Here is a 17,194-nt window from a genome sequence, read left to right as displayed (position 1 = left end):
TCATCCTCCGCACTTGCTTAATTGTCTGCTTTTGCCAGCTGTTTCCACATCCTACTGAAATAAAATAACTTTCTAGATTCGGTGATAAACTGAAGGTGATAAATATTTTGAACATATCTAATAATCCTAGAAATGCTCAAGCAAGCAACCTGATTATATACAGTATGGTTTTACATTGATTTGGTAAATCAGGAACTGGAAATATAAATTATATAGTCTAGTTAGAGAGGGTCGGCTTTATGCATTATTAGCTTAATATCGAACATATATAATGTAAGTAACTAGACCCAAATATCAAAAATGGGTGGAAGAAATGACCGAGTACTTGAAAATCCGTGCTATTATTGACAACTGTCTTCAGAAAACTGAGTCTAGGGGAATTTGCAATTAACTTTTTATGCAATAACAATTTTAAAGCATTTTTAATTTATTTTTTCAAAATAATGACATTAGGAAAAATTGTACATAGCCTATGTTGAATGCTCATACTCAAATGAGGCTTTACCATCAATAATACAGATTAATACATAACTAGCATTTGGCAGCAAACTTTATATCAAAGAGGAAAATTGCCCTATAAATACAACATTCTTTGTATTTAATTCCTTCTGAAAATTAAATGAGAAAAGCCTCATTACACCATTGACATATATAGTGACTCTGAATTTTACACATGGTAAAATAAGAATATCTGTAGTATCTCCCTTAACCTCGTTAACTTCAAAAAATGATTCTGAAAATGGCAGGCAAAATTTTTTTTATTGTAGGCAATTATTTAAACTGCATATCTGACTTTATGCATAATAAGTCATGTGGAAAAAACATCCACAATACAGTAAGTTCCCAATATTTAGCTTTCATTCCTTTTTTATCTTTAGCAATGACATTAACAGGATTTTGCCAGGTTATAAAAGTGAGGCCCTTCTTGGCAGTTACTTGTAGTTTCCGAGCTGAATGGCAGAGCGCACGTACACGCATCGGAAGGTGGAGGGCTGGATCTCCCAGTACCGGACCGGGTTGCTGAAAAGACTCACACCAGAATAAGTAGCTTTTTTGGTGCTGTATCCTGGTGGGCAGAAGTCGTTTGGTCCAACTGCAGCGATATTGTTGTTATGAAGATACACAACCTGCAGCAAGAGGCAATGGAGAAGAATTATTTTCTTCTAACTGTACTGAGGCCCTTCGTGCAAATATTCATCTCAGTGTTTTCGTCTTTTAGCCTGAATGCTTCAACATTCCTAAAAGAAACTTCTGATTTCTCTCTTCCTTTCCAAAGTTACTTTTTCTTAATCTTCTATGCTAAAAATTCTACTCTGAAGAATATTGAACTATAATTCATTGTAATTTCTTTATTTGAAATGTATTTTATGATCAACCATTAAGATAATGCCAAAGATTCCATTGTAATCCACCATCACTGCCAAAGATTCCATTGTAAAAGAATCCATCTTCAAGAAAAAGTTTGTTTCAGCCTTATAAATCATACACTTGATTTAAATCTAGTTGGTATAAATTTTTCTATGTCAATTTAATTTTTAATTTCTGTCACAACTCAACAATAGTCAAAATAGGTTAGTGATTGATTGTCATTGTTTCTCGCAGAATAAAAGATAACCCTAGTCAAGCAAAATTTATGTAGATTACCAAATAGGTAACTTATATAATATGATTTTTACCTAAAAAAGTGTTAATATATTTTCTCTGAATCATAATTTTAGAATTAATTAGCTTTGTAATTTCCTGAAAAAAACATATTTTCTTTTTTTGTTTTTTTAGTGGTACTGGGGTTCCTGGAAGCTCTTCTACCTCCGGGCTACACTCCCAGACCTATTTTGTATTTTTGAAACAGGGTCTCTTAAGCCAGCGCGGCTGGCTTCGAACCTGCGTGATCCTCCTGTCTCCGCCTCCCAAGCGCGAGGATTACTAGCGTGCGCCACCATGCCAGGCGTGAGAAACATATTTTAAAAAGCTGAAAATATAAATAAAGGCTATCTTTAAGATCTAGGAATAATTTTTATTGAGTATTTTAAAACAAGCCATTTGAATAAAAAAAATTTTATTATCTTAAAGTCATGATGGAAGTCATACTGTATATGAAATTATTATCACCACTTAAACTAGTAAACATGCCTTTTATATATAGATATGCAAAATGTAAAACATTATCACCACAGAAGAACATTGACACAAGTCCTCTTATCCTTATTAAGCACTGTAATTTGATAATCCATATGAGATTGATTCAGCACATTACTACTTCATATCTCTTTTGAGCTATATGATATCTGCAAAAGCAAAAGTTAAGCCAGGCGTGGTAGCTCACACTTGTAATCCCAGCATTCAGGAGGCTGAGACCAGAGGATCACGGTTCATGGATAGCCTCAGCTACTTAGTGAGGGCCTCTGCAACTCAGTGAGACCCTGTTTCAAAAATAAAGAATAAAAAATAGGGCAGAGGGTGTAGCACATAGGTCAAATGCCCCTGGGTTCCATCCCCAGTCCCGAAAAAAAAAAAAATTAAAACTATTATTTTGTTTTATGCCAATAAATTATGTATTATGTCATCTTGTGCAACAAGTATTTATTTGTTACACTACTCTGTGCTCAGAAATTACTATACTTCCTAAAATATATTTTATTTGGCAGCAAGCATTATAGTATGTTCAAAGAAATAGCACAAAATTTAAAACACAGTAATCATACTTGGGTTTTTTTTTTATAAAACTAGAATGAATATTTATGTGAAAACATCAAAAAGATCTTTCTAAACAATGGGTGACATTTTCTACTACCCTCTTCCCAATTCATGTATTGATATTCTAATTCCAGTAAGGCAGCATTAGAGGGTAGGGCCTTTGGGAGATGATTAGGATCTGAAGGAGGGGACTTTATGAATGGGATTACTGCTCTTATCACAGGAGGTCAGAGTGGGACATAATGAGCCACACCTATAAACCAGCAATTCTGGAGGCTGAGGCAGGAGGAGCACAAATTGGAAGCTATCCTTGTCAATTCAGTGAGATCCCCTCAAAATTAAAAATAAATAAATAAATAAATGTGTGGGATGTAGCTCAGTGATAAAGGACTTCTGGGTTCAAATACCAGACACACACACACACACACACACACACACACACACACACACACACACATAAATAGCCAGCTCTCTATCTCCACATGAAGACAAAACTTTATACTGACATCCTGCAACCTGTAAATGGGTCCTCATCTGAACCCCACCATGCTAGCAGCCTGATCTCAGATTTCAACCTCTAGAACTTTGAGGAATATATGTTGAATCTGCCCAGTTTAAGGGAATTTATAATAGTAACCTAGTTGACTATGACACTGTAGAAACTCTTTTCTAGGCAGAGCTTCCTGCCTCCCAAAAGCTCAGTAGAGATAGTTTGCTTTCTAGACTTCTTGGTAAGGATAGGCTTTGCATTACCTGGATGTACTTGTGTTCAGCCAGCCCAGCTGGTACTCTGATAAGCTTGTTATTGTCCAAGTGAAGTTCCCGCAGATGAGGAGCATTAGCCAGAGAACCATTGTCCACAGCAGAGATGCTATTGAAACTCAGTCCCAACCTGCAACAGAAGACATAAATGAATGAAAGTACCACACACAGATAATTTTTACACAGGCACTGTTTTGTTTTTGTTTTTGTTTTTTTTCTTCCAGAGGACCTCACTAAGTAGCTGAGGCTGGTGGCTGAGAACCTGTGATCCTCGTGTCTTAGCCTCCCAAGTACTGGAATTACAAGCATGTGCCACTTTGCCTGGTGATTCTATGAGCTTTTAAAAGCCCAGGCCGGGCGTGGTGGCGCACGCTTGTAATCCCCGCGCTTGGGAGGCAGAGACAGGAGGATCGCGCAGGTTCGAAGCCAGCTGCGCGTGCTGGCTTAGGAGACCCTGTTTCCAAATATAAAATGTAAAAAGAGGTCTGGGAGTGTAGCCCGGAGGTAGAAGGGCTTCCAGGAACCCCAGTACTGCAAAAAAAAAAAAAAAAAAAAAAAAAAAAAGCTCTGGACTCTCTCTCTCTCTCTCTCTCTCTCTCTCTCTATATATATATATATATATATATATATATATATTTACATTTTTAAACAAATTTTTATTGAACATAAATGGTATATATTTAAACTATACTTGGTGCCCTCTCCATCCCGCTCCCATTTTCCCTTTTCCCCTCCCACCAATGGTTGTCCAGGGTAACCATGCCATATTCATAATTTTACACATATTCGGATGTAGACCCTCATTAATCAAGTTCAGCCTTCCTCCTCGCCTATCTTTCCATTCAAACTTTTCTGATATTTCCCCTCCATTATCTGGAGTCCCACTGGTATCCTCTATGTTCCCTAGTTTGGGCATATTAGAGGAAACATATGTACCTTCTCTTTCTGCAGGCACTGTGTGTTTAGACACATGGATGGAAAAGGGCAGTTTGGTTTAGCTTCTACGATTTCCTCTGTTAACAGTGACTTCCAACCTCCCTGACTTTAGACAAAGCCCACTTGTCTTTAAGACCTCAACTCAGTGGTACCTCCCTTGAGATGACTCTGAGGTACCTCTTGTAAATGCTAGAGCATCCTATGGTCAACCTTTTGTAAAACATAAGGTGCTATGTTTCAAAGATCTGCAAACTTATATGTCTCTTCTTTGGAATAGTGACTGTCTTATGGTTTATCCAGTTCTAACATTGTGTTTGGCAGGCTCAATAAACAGCTGTTGGATTGATTTCAATATATAAACAATATAGTGAATTTGTTTGAGAGCTAATTAAAAGTAATATTACAGATCACTTTGGAAATGGAGCTATTGTATATTTATCATATAAATTTACTCATAGAAAATAAAAGTTACTGTATTTTAAAAAATCAATATACCTGCATTCTAGAAAGGTTCACAGAACCTGCATTAGTTTAAAAAATGTTCCTCAATGAAAATCTATTAGTCTCACAATTCACCTTGGTTCCAACAATCCTGCTTCTGACCCAGGTGCCTATTTCTTGTCCCCTTTGCCATTCCACTACATGTCCTTCTAGTTTAACTCACTCAAAGTTTTGGTTCATATTTTTAAATTAAATGCATTATATATGAGGGTTCTGTTCTGTGATGTCCCCTCAGAGTAGATGGGACTTTAGAGCCCAGAGAAGTTGGCATGTTTTGGGTATAAAACATAAAAAAAAAAGACTTGCACTATTTTCTTGCAACCTATTTCTTAGGGTGAATGGGAAAATTCCTCTAAAGCAGAATTTTGAGTTAAATCTCCATTCCACTTTCAGTACTAGATGAAGTTATGCTATTTCTATACAAAACACATATATTATGAATAATTTGTTATATTTAGAACTTGAAAATATTTTTATCCCTACCACTAATACTATTTCTGCTACTACTACTAATAGTACATCAATAATAACCATTTTAAAGACAGATTAATGAAATAAATAATGCAACTTTTCTGCCTACATTTTTCTGTAGCTAGAGGAACCTAATCAAAAATGAAAAGGCAGGTGATACATAATGATGCATAATACTATTCTGAAGAGTGTTTTCTACCTTGGAGATTGTAGATTGAAGTTAAAATAGCTACATAATGCAGTTATTATTTGAGACACCAGTGTAATAGAGAGTAGACATATTCACAAAAATGTGCTCACTACACACTGAGAACTATCCACAGAAATGGGAAAAGCTATTTTATACATCCATTCAGGCATAGGTAGTTTTCAAAAAAATACAAGAATGCACTTTATATTTATTTATCTACCATGATGTTTATACACAAGAAGAAGAAGTGAGTCGATTTGACACAGTGCCGCGGGGGGAATGCTCTCTGCAAGAACACTTAGCGATCTTTGCACATCATGAGCAGGGTATTCCAGGGAGACAACTGACAAAGCTTACCAGTACATTTCTCTTTTTATTACTTAGCCAGATTGCTGATATAGAGAGATTAAAGTTAAGTTAGAATGCAGACACTGGTGGTCATTTACAATAAATAAATAAATAAAGTTGAGAGCTTCTCCAAATTATTTTCTTGATGGTCTACATTAAATGTGTAAATATTTTATTTTAAGCTCTTCAGAGAATGGGGATTAAATAATTTCGTTATAATGATTATAATAGTAACCAGTGGCATACCTGATATTTCTATATCTTGATAGCCTGCATTTTATAATTTTCAATATTGGAATAACATAACTTCATTAATCTGTTTGATGCCACTGTCAGAATATATTGAGTACATTTACATACATGAGTACCTTTAATTAAAATCTTGCCTAATTAAAATAAACTTTGCATATAAGAGCTAAAATCAATATGACATTTATAAAATATGAAGACAGTCAGGCTGGGATGTAGCTCATTGGCAAAGCATTTGCCTGCCAAGTGCACTGCCCTGGGTTCGATCCCCAGTCCAAAAAGACCAAAAAAAAAAAAAAAAAAGAAAGAAAATATGAAGACAGTCTTGGTGTTGACAGAAGCTATACTATTCCATTGACTTGCTTTTCAACAAATAATTATAGTGATTGAGTTTGAGCTTATTAGACACAAAAACAATAAAATATGGAAAAATTTTTAAAAAAATAAATCACCATGTTTCTGAAGATGTGGGCATTAATATGATCAATCAATTTCTGATTAAAAATGATGAGAGAATATATTACTTAGCCAAATTATTCAGTCCCTTCAGGCTAGATGCATCGATTTTGCCAATTTTGTTGCCATCGAGATGTAATTCAGTAAGGGAAGGAGGAAGACCTGGAATATGGAAACATAAGATGCTGAATTAGCAAATAAACATAAATAGAGAATATAGAGATTCATGCAGTCTTATGCCATAGGTTTTCTAAAAATCCTAGAGTTTTGATAAATTAGTTTTTCTTTTCATCTTTTGTCCTACATTATTTTTATAATAACGCATGCTTTTAAAAGTAGTATAAGCCTTTTCTACTTTAATAAAATGGACTTTCATAAAATCATGAACTGTTTTCATCATGATAGATTCTTGTCCTTATTAATTATAGAACTAAAATCAAACTTTGAATCTCATTAATCCTCTTTCACCTTTTTAATGGGCTAACACTGTAATTCTTAAAAGAAATAAGCTATCCTAGAGGGGAATGAGCATCTGAACTGTGATGAAGCGATTATGTGTCGGTTAAACCTATGTGCAAATGTAATCAGGCATTTCATTAGTGAGAATAATTAGCAACACTATATGCTGTGCTGACCTTAGAGTCACTGTACTTTTCTGTAATACTAAATGCCTCTGTAATACAGCTATGCAGAAAGAGCTAAAACTTACTTGTACTCATTAAAACAAGACTGTTTATATGAGAGAAAAGCAGAGGCCTGTCATCATGTGATCTGCCATATGTAAACCACCTGGGAAAATAATTTAATATCTGCTGTGCCACGAAACATTGGGATAGTACTCTATGAATGGATATGATTCCAAAGATTTAGTTATGTAAATATAGCTGTTTAAACCATTTATTTTCATTTCCTCCTGCTATCTGAAGATAGAGAATGTTTTAACACAACTTTTTAAATAGCATATTGTTCCACTTAATAGCAACTATAAAGAAAATAGAGAATTGGTTACATATAGAACTAACATTTGATTGGCAGAAAGTCTTGCTTGGAAAATCACAGGCTGTATTTCGTGTGAAAATTTTAATATATTTCACTGACTCATACCAGTATTCTTATTTAATGTAATAATTTTGTAAATTTTGTATATATTTTATTGAAAATCAAGTTTCTCTGTGGAATTAAGTTTTATGTAGGGTATGCTAAGGAATTAAGCTTTATTTATTATTCGTATGTTATATACGGATCATTACCATTGCTTCTTTTCCTAATTCAATTTCATTAATTTTCTCAATTTGAAAATTATTAGTAAATAGGAAATGATTTTGACTCAAAATGATAAATTGTGTATATTATTCATCAGTTAGGGAATATACTATGCTCCCAAATAGCCAATAAAAGTTAAAACAGCGTGTTCTTAGCTGAAGGAAATAAAATATAAATTTCATTTTTATATGAATAAATAATAGGAAATCACAACCACTTTGGGAATAAGAAATTTTAACCACTAGATTCTTCTTAGAATAAACACATATAAATTTTAAATACACAACTATGTAAAAATAGTACTATACAACAAAGTCAATTGAATCTACATCCCTTCTTCTTAAACAGCATGAAAAGATGTTTTTAAAATATAAAATAAAATGTTTCTAGTATACTGGTTATCATGATATTTATCGCTGTTTTCTAGATTTTAGTGATTTATCTTTTGTACTGTCAATTTCCAAAGAGCCAAAAGGAAGTTCGACTATGGAAGAAAACTTTGCAATGGGACAGAGACAGGCAAATTTATAAAGTTTTATTACCTCCAGCCACTGTAGCATTTGGCTAAATAACTGATTCTCTAGTTACTTTTATTTATTTACTTTTTTCCTTCTTTTTCTTTTTGTAAGATATAATGAGTAAAGATTACAATGGTACATGTACTGTATGGATATAAATCTTACTTGCATCTAGTAATTCTCACAATTATCCAAGAAGATAATTTTTTTTATATATTTTCCTTTTGTAGTTAACAAAACTGATATTTTAGACATATGAATAGTTAGCCTAACATAAAAAAAATAACCAAGTGGCTGAATTACACCTCGTACTAGGTTCTTCTAACTCAAAACTCTCCGTTTATAATTTCCGTAGTATACTGTATTTCAATTTTTATGAATTATGGAAGAGATAACTAGGAAATTGGTGATGTGCATAAATAAAAGCCACAGTCTAAGAAGAGTAGATTTATGTTTTAGATAGGCATAAATGTGAGGAAGTTCTTGGGATGAATGACAGGAAAGATAAATAGTTAATCATAAGAGCTCATCTATCAGCTCAGCAGAATCTCAACTCTGCCACCTTCTAGCTCCATGACCTTGGGTTATAACTTACTTATCTCTTAAGCCTCATTTGCTTCATTTCTAAAGTAAGAATAATAATACTATATAGTGATGTTTTTATCTGAAGATGAGCATTTATTTACCTGACAGTAAATAAATATGTTATAAATTGTAGTTACTATAACTTTTATATCATTAAGTGTAGTAAGTAAAAAAAAAAAAAAAAGCAAGAAACAATGAAAGAAGAGGGCCCAAGTTCGAAAAAAGACATAAGAAAGGAAAGAAAAAATGTTCATGAAATGATAAAGTGCATCACTGGGGGATATTTGAAGGATGCATTAGGAGGAAAAACAGAGTCAATGATTATGTTTAATGAGAGTCGTGACAACACAAAGTATGAGAAAAAACTTTAACTGTTTCACCTCCTACCAATTTAGGTCATTTACATATATACATAGGGCATTACACACACACATATATATATATATATATATATATATATATATATATATATATACACACACACACACACACACACACACACATACATGTATAGATATGCATATTATATATATGACTTTAGGCATATATATGTGCAATAAGCTTTAGGCTATAAATATGTATATGTATATGTATATGTGTATATATATATGTATATATATCCTTCTGAGTATGTATGTATAGAGTTGTTTTTCTGTATATGTAGAAAATTGTTTCTCCACCCCCCCATGAACCAAAATCTACTGGTGCTCATGTCTTTTCTATAAAAGATGTAGTATTTGAATATAGCCTACATGCACTCTTTCATATATTTTAAATCCTCTCTGGATTACCTGTAACAATTAATACAATGTAAATACTATGCAAATAGTCATTATACTATATTGTTGTATGTATTTGGTACAGATGCAGTTTGTTAAGATATTTTTCCTCCAATCTGTGAATATGGAGGGAAAAATTGTTAGTTGCAGCAAATTAGAGATAAGATCAACATGACATCTAATATTTATCTATCCATTCATCTGTCATCTATCTGTCTATTCCAGAAGTTACTTTGAAGGGCAACAAAATTATGCTCTGTATCAAAAAATTGGGTAGCAAATAAAGACTAATAAGATAACATTAAATGGAATATGTACGTGTGTGTGTGTGTGTGTGTGTGTGTGTGTGTGTGTGTGTGTGTGTTGCTGTAGGTTAAACCCAGAGGTGTTTTACCCTTTGAGTGCTCCAGTCCTATTTTATTTTTATTTGGAAACAGGATTTCACTAAGTTGATGAGTCTCACTACTTGCTGAGGCTGTCCTTGATCATGCAATTCTCCTGTCTCAGCCTCCCAAGTACTGAGATTAAAAGTATACACAGCCATGCCCAGCTCGAATATGCACTTTTAGGAGTTAGTTTCTGTGAAAGCACAGGATGAAGAAAAATTGTTTCCTCTATATCTTGTACTTGGTTACATTTTCTTAGAGGTTACATCCTCTAAGAAAAAGGCATGTCAGTTCAGAAAGGGGCAGACTGGGGACAAAAAAATGAGAATATATAGGGGCTTTTGTAAGATTGAAAACTCTGGAGTAGGGAATATATATAAATAAGAGGAGTTTAATTTTGATGGTTTGTTGTCATTTCTGATTGACAAAGACTGGCTTATGTGCCTTTCCTACATATCTAGCAGCAAGATGAGCTTACTTCATTACTGGTGATCACTACTTCACACTGTCTCAGCTTTCTTTTGATAGTAAACTCCTCAAGGTCGGTAGCATCTCCTCTCCACTGGCCTGTCCCCAGTGCTTGGTACATTGTCTAAGCCTAATCACTGTTCAAAACATTTTCAAAAACTGATAGGAGGCAAATAGTAGTCCCCTACTTATTTACATAAAAGATATTTTTGATTGTTTAATTTTAAACAATCATGTGAGGAGGATGTAAATCTTACTCCAGGTTTACAGAAGAAGAAATTGAGAGCTCTTAAGTAATGACAACTTGAACTCAAGAAAATGGACTCCAAAATCTACCTATTCTCCTTAGAACCAGCAGTATTAAAGAGTAATATCACTACCTAAATAAAGATCCCTTGTCTTAATAATGATATCTTTATTCAGATATTAAGTAAATATCCCCATGTTCAAATATTAATGATCATAAATTCCTACAATAAAAAGATTTCGCCGGGCGTGGTGGCGCACGCTTGTAATCCCCGCGCTTGGGAGGCGGAGACAGGAGGATCGCGCAGGTTCGAAGCCAGCCGCGCACTGGCTTAGGAGACCCTGTTTCCAAAATGAAAATGTAAAAATAGGTCTGGGAGTGTAGCCCCGAGGTAGAAGGGCTTCCAGGAACCCCAGTACCACCACCACCAAAAAAAAAAAAAAAAAAAGATTTCCCTAAGAAACTGGAAATTCAAATTAAATTGATTCAATTCCAGAGGTACTTTATGTATACTTTTTTTTTTTAAAAAAGAAACTACCAAAAAACTTTGTATTTTAAAAACTATTTCTTCCTTGTGATATAACAGTGCATAGTATTCACTCACTGTGCATTCTTCCATCTTAGCAGAAATTTTATCAGGAGTCTCTGTATTGTTACAATAAGTTTGGATGCCTTATGGGTCACTCAGGATCATCAGAAACACTGCCTTGGACAGAACTTTACTAGAAATAAGGTTGTATTTTAGCCACAAGGTAAATTTCCATAATCACTTCTGACAAATATCAAAACCTTTGGACTTGGTGTTTCAAAACATTTCAGAGCATTTTCTGTCACCTTGAGGGATGGTGGTTATGTTGGTATCAGCGATGCGGATGTAGGAGAGCTTCTTCATTCCCTGGAAGGCTCCATTTTCAATTCCTGAGCTCTTCAGTGGGTTGGTACCCAGTTCTGCAAATACAAGTGTAAGGCATTTAGAGAAGTTTTTCAGTGTTATAAGACAGAGTAGTATCTATTTCAGCCAGGAATCTAGAAAGAAATTAGTGCCAATCACACCACGGCTGAAAAACAGAAGAGAAATTAAAGAGGGTGCTCCTCAGACAAATAACATAATGCAATGTAACTTTCCATTATTAGAACAAACAAAAAAATTACTAAACAAATAATAAAAAGCAAATATGCATATAAATTCAATAACATCGACATTATCTAGGGTTTGCTCAGAAAACACTTAACACTAAAGCAAGTGTCTAGCCAGCCATGGTGACACACACTTGTAATACCAGTACTTGGGTCACTGGGACAGGGAGATCACAGGTTTGAGAAGAGCTTCAGCAAGTACTGAGATTCTCATCAACCTAGCAAGACCTTGTTTCAAAATAAAAATAAAATAGGGTTGGTGGTATAGCTCAGAGGTAGAACGCCTCTGGGTTCAAGTCCCAGTACCAGAAAAATAAACAAGCAAACAAATAAATATATAAAGCAAGCAAGTATTTATAAATCATACCTTATGCTATTACTTGCCTGAGATATTTGAGAATGTTGCTAAAGAATTTGAATATAACATTTTGCAAACCAGTTATAAAATTATATACGCATGTAGTTATATACACCCGTAGCAAAACACATTATTTAAAGTAGATGATGTATGGATTTACAGATGTTCTGAACACAACAAATTTTCCCTATGAAAAAGTATCCCAGAATATCATCAATTAAGCACTACTTAATTCAGACAGAGTGTGTGGTAGGATAACTTCAGTTCAAAGCCTCCTCCAAGTGCTAAGATCCTCAAGGGCAAAGAAGAGAATGGTCACTGGAAGGCGTACATTCCATTTCTTTTGGTCCTACTACTCTATTTCATACAGGCTTCGGGCACACAGCCTCTAGCTCAGTTTCCTTCCTACAGCTTACTTGACCTCTCCTAAGGTTCTCCTGCAGTCTTGGTCCTCAAGGTATAAGGATATCTGTACCTATGACAATCATCTGGTTCAATCCATTGAACACAGCTTTGCGCACTTTGGTGATCTCGTTCTCATGGGCACGCAGCTCCTGAAGAGTTTTGGGCATTTTCTCCGGCAATTCCTTCAGCTGATTCTTGGACAGATAAAGTCGTTCTAATTTTGCCAAAGGAGTAAATGCTCCAGGGCTTATTTTGCTGATTTTGTTGTTGACAAGGATCAGTGTCTATAGAAAAAAATAAAGAAAACAAAGAAAACAAAAAATCATTTCCTCAAAGCCAAAACCTTCCACATGAAAAATACGTTAATATTTTTGCTGGTATTTTGATTTTTCTTCTGAGTTCTTCTAAAAAAAAAAAAACTCTGACTTATTTTTTTTACCTATAACTATTGCTACATTCTGCACTATTTTATTCTGTTCCCATGATCTATATGTTGTAACAAAGCCACACTGTTTGTTATTTTAAATTTTATTTTTAACATTATTTTGGGGGAGGGTACTGGAGATGGAACCCAGGGGCATTCTACCTCCGAGCTACACCCTCAGCCCTAATTTTTTATTCTTTATTTTGAAACAGGGACAGCTGAGGCTGTCTGGGAGCCAAGATTCTCCAGTCTCAGCCTCCCAAATGCTGGGATTATAAGCGTGGGTCACCATGACCAGCTTATTCTTTCTCTTTCTTTCTTTCTTTCTTCTTTCTTTCTTTCTTTCTTCTTTCTTTCTTTCTTTCTTTCTTTCTTTCTTTCTTTCTTTCTTTCTTTCTTTCTTTCTTTCTTTCTTTTTGTGGTACTGCGAATGGAACTCAGTGGCATTCTACCTCTGAGCTATACCACCAGCCCTATTTTTTATTATTTATTTTGAAACAGGGTCTCACTAAGTTGGAAAGGGCCTCACTAAGTAGCTGAGGCTGTCCATGAACCGTGATCCTATCTCAGCCTTCCAAATGCTGGGATTACAAGCACGGCTTAGTCTTAATATTCTGAGAAGTTTACGATTATTTTTCAAAGGTCTAAGAACCATGTAGTTTTAATTGTAGTACAATTTTTTGTATATAACAACGCAGTGTCAAATAGGGAATTAGAGTAATAAAACAGTGAGAAATTTTAGTCTCAGAAATGTTTTCTGAAAGTGAAAGGTATTTAGTTAATTCCCGTGCATTCTCATGCTTTTCACATTATTTGATAAAAATAAAACATTTTATTATGAGTAGCATAATCTTTTAATCAATCCTAAAAGATGTAATGGTTGAATAGTACAGAAATATAAGGGATCCCAATGAATGTTACAGAAACTTCAAATACTGATGGGGACTATGTCATAGAAAATTTATATTAATAGACAAGAAAAAAAGAAAAATCATTAAAGGACACAGGAAGAGAAGCAAAACGAGACAACTAGCAACATTACCAAACACACAAAGTCATGAGCTTAAAGAAAAATGTAAAGAAGACTTTCAGTTGCCATCCTCAGTAAAAATCCCTGGAGCTTCATGTGATTAAAGGCATAAAGAATGGTCTGAAAGTCTGGTTTCTATTATTTTAAATGTTGAAACCTGACTTTTAACATCATGTATGTTTTTCTCCTAAGCATGTAATGTTGAGCTTACACTATACCAGGTATTGTTCTAAACTTACTTACATGCTATTAGTGTGCATGCCCACAAGACTGCCCCTGGAATTCAAAACTCAATTCAAGTTCTCAGTTGCAAAGAAAGAATTGTTACGTGGATTAAACATTTTGACAAATTGAAGATATGAAGAAAAACACATAGTATATACTAATTGCTATCAATTGTTTGCTATTTTTCAGATTTTGGCAATTTTTATTAAGTTTTAATTAAAAATATCCTTACTAGATTTACTAAACTTTCATTCAAAAGAAATTTATTAAATATTAGCATTAGCCTGCTTCATTTTCCATTACTTTATGGAATGATTATGTAGTGTTGCCATTTTATATAGGTATAGAACTATTTATAAGCAAAACATACCACTCATAACAAAGCACAACATTGTAAGTGAATATAGTTATGGGAAAATAAAGGAATCCTCTTTTCTGTTAAACCTCTTCTATTTTAATCCTTGCTAACTTTTATTTTTTCTCCTTCCTTCTTTTTCAAATGCACCATTAGTATCTGAAATTATTATGTTCGTTTGCATAATAACAAGGATGGAAAAGATCAGGAATGAAAGAGTAAGAGAAAACCAGCTGCTTAAAATCGTCTGGATGGTTGGAAGCTCTAATAAACCCTCTCTCTCTCTCTCCTGGTGTATACTTTGAAGAAGAAAGAAAAAGGATCACTAAGATAATAGCTGCCTAAAAATACACTTAAAAGGTACTTGAGAAAAGAAAGAACACTTTGTTACTAATACTCAATTTAAGGAGAATATTACAGAAATGTAATGTTTCTTTTTAATTTAATTTTATTTGTGCACTATAGTCTCACGTCATACTGTGGATCATGTTGACAATGGCTTGGTGTTGACTCCTTGGTGCCCCCCCCCTAGTTTCCCCTTTTCCCTCCTTCCCAACACTGAGTGTCCAGGTTGACAATGTTAGGTTCACATGTATATTCATATTCGAATGTAGCTTTTCCTCTATTTAACCTCAGCCTCCCCTCCTTTCTGGCTTTGCTGAGGTTTCCCCTCCATTATCTCGAGTCCTTCTGGTATCCCCAAAATATTCAGAGTATGTTTAACCAAATAGGAACTAGAGATTCAAATAAGAAAAATTTTCTTTCTTAAAAAGAAAATAAAGAAATTTTGTGTGTGGACACTTAGCAAGACCCTGTTAAAAAATAAAAACCAAAAAAGCTGGGGGTGTAGTTCAGTGGTAAAATGCCCCTGGGTTCCATCCCCAGAACCACAGGAATAGGGTAGGTGAGTAGCTTTAAGTTAAATATATGCAAAATTTTTGAAAATTTTGAGAATTTTTTAGTTTACTGAAGTTAATGACACTGATTCTTGGTTATAGCCTCTTTGAACTTATCTCAATGCTAGATTTAATAGTCAGAGCCAGGAATGGTGGCACATGCTCGTAATCCCAGGACTTGGGAGGTTGAGATAGAAGGATCACAGGTTCTTGGCCAGCTACTTACTGAGGCCGTCCACAACTTAGTGAGACCATGCTTCAAAAAGAAAGAATGAATGAAAAATAAGGCTGTGGGTGTAGCTGAGAGGTAAAAGGCCCTGGGTTCAATTCCCAGTACCACGAAATAAATAAAGAAAACAAAAATAGAACCGGCTGTGTGTAGCTCAGAGGTAAAATGCCCTTGGCCCTTGATGCCCTTGGGTTCAATCTCTAGTACCGCTAAATAAATAAATAAATAAATAAATAAATAAATAAATAAATAGTCCTGACAAATCGTGCTCATTCTTAGATATATATTAAAGACAAAACAAAATAAACAAAAAGAGAGCAGATGGATAGGGAGCACTGTGCAGGTGCCTCCATTCCTACCAATGGAAATAGGCCCCACTGGTCCAAGATTTGGGAACTCCAGCTCAGACCTGACCCCCAGCGTTTCAGAGCCTGCATCTTCTACTCCTATCAGCTTGTATTTTACTGTCTGCTGCTCACTTCTTTCTGCCTTTGCTTTTCTCTCGCACCAAATGCACCCTTTTCTTCTCTCTGCCATTCAAAAATCTGCTAATCTCATAAGTCCCTTTTATCCCAAAATATCTCCAAACACTAATTGGCAATCTCATATAGAATAGATTCTGCTATTTTCCTTATTTTGTGCCTTTAGTACTCACTAATTATATCATGTTATGCTTATAGTGTTGGATGCATCAAATTATCCATGACTTTTTATCACATGTGATTGTATTTCAACTATTCCATGTAAAGTTGTAAATACTTTTAGAAAAAATAGTTGCTTACATTAAAAACACTGCTATGTTTTCTACTAATGGGAAAATGTGTATTGCTTATTTTATCGGAGCCATCAGAACATTTATAACTAAATCTTATTTTAATTATGTTAACTATCTATTATATTATTATTTATTCTGTTTCATTATCTCAACCATATGTTTCTTATCCTAATATATAATAATCAGGTAATGTTTATATTTTACTATATATTATCTATTCTTATTATATATCCCCTCAGTTATCTTCTATGATGACTAGAAAAGGTGTGTAGATGTGAAATTAGAGTTTATCATATTTTTACTTCTAAACATAAGAATTTATTTCTAAAATATTCATTATAACAAACATAGATAGATATCACATCACTATGTAATCTATATTTTCCAAGTCTTTACTTTCCATTTTTAGTGCTGAATGAAAATTTGTTTCTCTGGAATTTCCACTCACTAGGATAATTCTATTATCTTGTAGTAGAAGCAAGAAAATATGACTCTTCTTTGTCATAG

At 34.2% G+C, this 17,194-nt stretch overlaps 1 protein-coding gene across 4 annotated transcripts in view; it reads right to left on the bottom strand.

Moving 5' to 3' along the window:
- Positions 1–848: 848 nt before the first annotated feature.
- DCN (decorin) overlaps positions 849–17,194 on the bottom strand; it is a gene marked incomplete at its 5' end in the record, with an annotated part of 32,990 nt that continues 16,644 nt past the window's right edge. Inside the window, 5 exons of one of the 4 annotated variants that reach the window (XM_080705385.1) lie at positions 849–1,127; positions 3,448–3,586; positions 6,676–6,769; positions 11,688–11,801; positions 12,824–13,037. In XM_080705385.1, the coding sequence (XP_080561511.1) occupies positions 933–1,127; positions 3,448–3,586; positions 6,676–6,769; positions 11,688–11,801; positions 12,824–13,037 (756 nt within the window). In that variant the 3' untranslated portion in view covers positions 849–932. The remainder of the gene's footprint in view (positions 1,128–3,447; positions 3,587–6,675; positions 6,770–11,687; positions 11,802–12,823; positions 13,038–17,194) is intronic. The other 3 variants (XM_080705386.1, XM_080705387.1, XM_080705388.1) reach the window with 3 other exon arrangements.

This window comes from Muscardinus avellanarius (assembly GCF_963383645.1).
Source record: "Muscardinus avellanarius genome assembly, chromosome: 11".
NCBI classification, from domain to species: Eukaryota; Metazoa; Chordata; class Mammalia; order Rodentia; family Gliridae; genus Muscardinus; species Muscardinus avellanarius.
This window is presented reverse-complemented; position numbering and strand designations above follow the sequence as displayed.